This window comes from Otolemur garnettii, unplaced genomic scaffold (assembly GCF_000181295.1).
Source record: "Otolemur garnettii isolate 467f Iridium unplaced genomic scaffold, OtoGar3 scaffold00003, whole genome shotgun sequence".
In the NCBI taxonomy this organism is placed as follows: domain Eukaryota; kingdom Metazoa; phylum Chordata; class Mammalia; order Primates; family Galagidae; genus Otolemur; species Otolemur garnettii.
In genome coordinates, this window is record NW_003852398.1 from 7738684 (window position 1) to 7743953 (window position 5270).

At 49.6% G+C, this 5270-nt stretch overlaps 1 protein-coding gene across 2 annotated transcripts in view; it reads left to right on the forward strand.

Moving 5' to 3' along the window:
- Positions 1-6: 6 nt before the first annotated feature.
- SLIT3 (slit guidance ligand 3) overlaps positions 7-5270 on the forward strand; it is a 620424-nt gene continuing 615160 nt past the window's right edge. The window contains exon 1 of one of the 2 annotated variants that reach the window (XM_003781960.2): positions 7-334. In XM_003781960.2, coding sequence (XP_003782008.1) covers positions 138-334 — 197 coding nt within the window. In that variant the 5' untranslated portion in view covers positions 7-137. The remainder of the gene's footprint in view (positions 335-5270) is intronic. The other variant, XM_012807261.2, reaches the window with a different exon arrangement.

Sequence of the window (5270 nt, forward strand, 5' to 3'; positions counted from 1 at the left end):
GCGCCGAGCTCGCCCCTCCTCCGCGCCAACTCCGCCGCCCGCTCCCCAGGCCGCCTGCGCTCCCCGCGCGCCTCCTAGGGCTCCACGCGTCTTGCCCCGAAGAGGCAGCCTCTTTCGGGCGCGGGGCCCAGCACACCATGGCCCCCGGGCGGACCGGGGCCGGCGCCGCCGTGCGCGCCCGCCTGGCGCTGGCCTTGGCGCTGGCGAGCGTCCTGAGCTGGCCCCCTGCCGTCGCCTGCCCCACCAAGTGTACCTGCTCCGCCGCCAGCGTGGACTGCCACGGGCTGGGCCTCCGAGCTGTTCCTCGGGGCATTCCCCGCAACGCCGAGCGCCTGTGAGTACCCCCGCCCCGCCCCGCCCCGCGAGGGCCACCCACCTGGGTCCCAGAGAGGGGCCCCCAGGCGCCAGATTTTTTCCTTTCCCCTTGGCTACACTGGATGCACTCTGTTCTCACCCCTTCCCTGATCCGATCCCTCTCTCTTGCAGTTCGGGGGTCTTTGGCTTTTGGCAGATCTGGAGAGACGTCTCAAAGCTCTCTCTGATGGGCAGAGAGCAGTTTCTCTCCAGGGGTCAGGGCTCCAGACGCAGGGCCCGCTGACAGCTTCCGAGGCAGGAGGCAAGGGGAGGAGAGAACACTGCAGCCTCGAGGTCTTGGGGTGAGGGCAAGGGGTTCACGCTCATTAAAGAGGGTGACGAAGGAGGAAGCTCTAGATGAGGGGATGTCAGGGCATAGAGGCAAGAGAGAGGGCCTGAGAGGGCTTGGAGATCAGGATGGGCCCCTCGCTCTCTGGCTGCCCTTGCAAGGAAAGTTGAGAGTGTAGGTGAAGGTTTAACTTCTGAGGATACGGACAGATTCAGAGTGGGTGCTCACAAAACCCGCCCTGCCTGGAGCACAGCCTGGGAGATGCCAAATTGCAACGGGGTGAATTTTTTATGGCTCGGTTATAAATGCCTCCCCAAACGGACCGGAGAATGGAAATGCTGACAGCCCTTCAAATGAGCCCTAGCGCTGTAATCTTACAAACCGCACTCAGCCTCGGTTCCTGGGTTTGGCAGTGAGTGGAGAGGAGCTTGGAGAGTGGGGTGGATTGACCCTCGTTTTAACCCCAATTGTGCAACCAAATATTTACTTTTCATATGTCAACGTTTTGGAATCATTTATCATTTTGATCCTCGGACCAAATTCAAAACTTGGACTCCGGGTGGGCTCCTTTTAATCCGAAGTCAGGGGTGTGGGGAAGGAGGGAGAACTGATGGAGAGGGTGGGGGTGGTCTTGGGAACCCAGCGGGTGCCCCTTTGCTGTAGTGCGATAGACTCCCCGAGTCTTGGTCTCCCTCTCCTCTCCTTCCCCACATGAATGCATCTTCCTTTCTGCCTTCTTGACTTGGTGCTGGAAGAGAGTAGTGATTTGTCCTAGTATGTTATTCCTGTTAGTCACCTCCTATCACCCCACCTCCTCTTCTCTTCCTCTTACTCTGTGCATCTCTGGGCAGAGACTCAACAAAACTGCCTTCCTTATTCCTGGTGCTTTGGCTCAAAACATTTTTTTTTTCCCAAGTGCAACATTTGTTCTGTTGGATGAAACCACACAGTCCTAAAGGGTTAGAGCTGAATCTTCATTAAATCCTCATTGAAAAGCCAGCTTGCAAATGTAAAATGACTTGCCCAAGGAAACTAAGCAAGTTGATGCTTAAAAAAGGGCCAGAATCCAGGTTTTCACACCTTAATTTGGACATGGTATTCATCTGTTTTGGGAAAAAAATGTTATAACGGCATGTTTAAATATTTATAACTTACAAACTAAGTCGCCCTCCTCCTAACAGTGGTGCTAGCCACCGGAGTTAGTGAAATAATAACTGTGGCTACTGTTTAATGAATACTCTCCCTGCCTTGATTTCTGTGTCTCTTTTATCTCACTGAATCTCTACAACAATCTCGTGAGTTACATAGAAAATGCTTATCACTCCATTTTACTGTTAAGCCATCTTGTCATTTGCTCAAAGTCCTGTAGCAAGTGAAGTATTTGAAGCCTGACTAGCTTCTGAGCCCGGACCCCACTACCACTCTGCTACACATCCTTAGAACAAGGGTCTGTTTGGGCCAAGATCTATAAACATTCCTGGGAGGGTTTGGGCTGGGCTTGGGTCTTAGAATAGGCCATTGTTGCTACTGCTTTGGGTAGACCCTGAAAGCTTTAGTTCACTTGGACCTCCTGTTCCAGGTCTTGAGACATCTTCTTCCTTGTCTTCAAAATCATATAGCAGGTTTGGGAAAGCGAAGAGAGTGAGAGTGAACACCTCTCCTCTTGGTATGTAGGAAGTTTTCCAAATCACCAACAACGCCAAGATGCCACTGGGTGGGTGGGTGGGGAGATCCAGGCAGCTCAGGGCAGCCCATCTGCTCTACAACTGAAAAATGGGGTGGAAGCCTGAACATCCCCATGAGCCTCCTGCTACAGTCGTGGTTCTGACAGGCAATGGCAGAGAGAGTAGGAGCTGCTTTGAAGTCACTGGTCTGGGTGCTAGTCAGTGGTGCTAGGATGCATGGTGGTGAGGGGGCTACCCAGGCTGGTCTCTCATTCTAGTCTCCCTCCTCCCTGGGAGAGGGGGAAACAGCCGTTAGGAGCAAGCTGGGTCAAGGTCACCTCTGAGTGTCAGGGAGGACCACCAACAATCCTTTACCAGCCCACAACTTCTGTCCGTCCACTTCCTTGTAATGCTTCAATTCTGCAAACTCCTGGGGGGATATTTGGCATTTCTATGCTGTCTAAGGATTTCTTCCGGCAACAATTTTTCATTCATTCCTCCCATTATTCATTCAACAAACATTCCTTGAGTCTCTACTACATTCCAGTGTCTGCGCACATGTATGAAATCATTGCATATGCAGAAGAAAACCAGCGCTTCAACTTAAAGAATACAAGCAGAGGACAGAAGAAACAAACTTCGTCTGATGAGCGTTTTAAACTTTCCAGGGACCATTTTATCATGGGGCACAAAATGCCCAGGACCTTTCTAAAAATCCGTTTTTCTGATCTCAGATGTTTAACTTGTGTTTTAAAACAAAGGAGAAGCCTTTTTTCCATTCTCCATTTCTGGTACTCTGCCTCCCAAAGAGCCTTTTATGCAGGAATTTGTGTGTGTGTGTGTTTGTTGTTTCTCTGGATGCTTTTGACTTAGGAAACCTTGCAGCATGACATTAAGGAAAACCTGAGTGGGGATCATGTGCTCACCGTTTGGACTTTGCTTCAGGCCTGGAATGGGGCCTGAATTGTTTGCAATTAAGCCAGTATCGGAGTCGGGGGTTTGTGTTCCAAGATCTTCCCTGTAATGTCAACATATCACACAGAAAAAGAAACTCTATGTCTTTTATAAACTACTGACAATTTTTCCCCCTCAGTGAGGAGGTGACACCCACAAGAAAGCTAAATAAACACAGAGGAGAACTTGGTGTAATTTATTATCCGTGCAGCAAAGATAGAGGACGAGAGGAGAGGAAGTGAATGGTGGTGCCCGAACCCAAACATTTACCATGGAGCAGAGAGTAAACAGATGTTGCATTCACCCTTCTGAGTACAAAAGGAGCCCACAGATGTAATTCTTCTCTAACCACAATCTCGGCCTGGAAAAAGAAGACAGATGAAAATGAACTCTCATGTGGGGCCTCTTCTCCTGGGCCTGCTGTCCAGCCAGGAGGCAGGCAGGGGCCCACTTCTCACTGCAGTGAGCCGGTGGCCCAGATGGTAGAGTGGGGGCAAGAGTGGACATCTTTGGTTTTCACTTGGCTCCAGAACACGCAGGAGACTGCTGTATTTAAATAAACATTTCCTGTTTGCGAAGGAATACGGGCGAAAGGCTGAAATGTGAGAATGTGGTAACTTAATTTTCTCCATCACTCCAGATGACGGTGAGCTTTGCTGGTGGTTGGGTCCAATAAAAACCGACACCATGTCACAGGCTTTCCCTCACTTGACCACAGAGGTCCTGAGGTCAAGTGGGAGACTTTCCAAGATACTCAACAGCCAGGCCCTGCATCCTGGTACTCCCAGCCCTCGGGCCAGCTCAGAGGAAGGGGCAAGCTGATGAATCGTGGGGCGTCTCTGGGTCATCCATGGTGATGTGGCCTTTTGGGAAAGCACAGCATTCTCCTGGAGAGTCTGGTAGCAGCTGAGCGCACCCCGCTGCAAGGTGCTGTGCAACTTTGAACAGAAGGCTTTACCACTCTGGGCCTCATTTCCTTGAAAGCCGAACTCTATTATTAGTATTAGTGGTTTAGTGGTTTTCCATATTTAGTCTATTGTCTGCTGATGAACTGTCAGGATCCAGTTCCTGGAACAGTGTCGGGCACATTGGAGGGTTTCAACAAATGTGTGTTGAAGGAGGGAATAATGAGTCTTAAAAATACAACTCTTTCTTCTTATAGGTTTTATTTAGATGGGCAATTAAAGATTTGCATTTTGATCTGTGGCCAAGAGCTGTTTACTAGTAACCCAATACATGAGTTATTATGAACCTAAATCTTCTAGGTATTTAGTATCTAACATTTGGATTTCATGAAGTAAAATTATTGCCTTACTAGAGTTACCAAGGACTCCTATTGAGTGATCCACTCTGGAGTCTGGTTGCCAGGCATTGCTTAGCAACGTTGCAAAACTCCTACTGTGCACATGCCGGTGAAAAGAGCTAGAAATCCTGAACACTTAAAACCGTAGGACTTTCTAATCAGGAACTCATCAGCAGCATCCTGAGCTCTCTGTGGTTTTTGATTGTTGCTCGTCTTGAATTAATTGATATGTATTTGGAGGTTCATTACTAAGTTCTGCTCTCGCCTATCACCTGGGTCTTCTTTCTGCATTTTTTTGCCATCTTGCTTGTTATTTTGTTTCTCTCCAGTACTGTTTGTTGTCACTGAGTTCTTTCTCCCCTGGAAAGTGAGAATGAATAGTGGTTTGAAGCCATGGGAATCTCAACTATGCTGTGGCAAGAAGGTTTCAGAGATTTAAGCCTTGCGGTTAGGGCATGGGCTCCAGAGATCCAGAGACAGACAGCTCTGGGCAGGAGTTCCAGGTCTGTGGCATCCTTGCTGCTGCACCCAAGGCATGTTACACCATCGCTCTGGACTCTAGTCTGTTTAATCCACTGTACCTCATTTCCACACCTGTAATACAGGGATGATCCTCACCTCTCCTCCTAGGAATGCTGTGAGAGTAGCCTGAGGCAGTGGCTCAGCACGCTGCCCACCATGGCAGCCGTGGCTCATTGTTACTGCT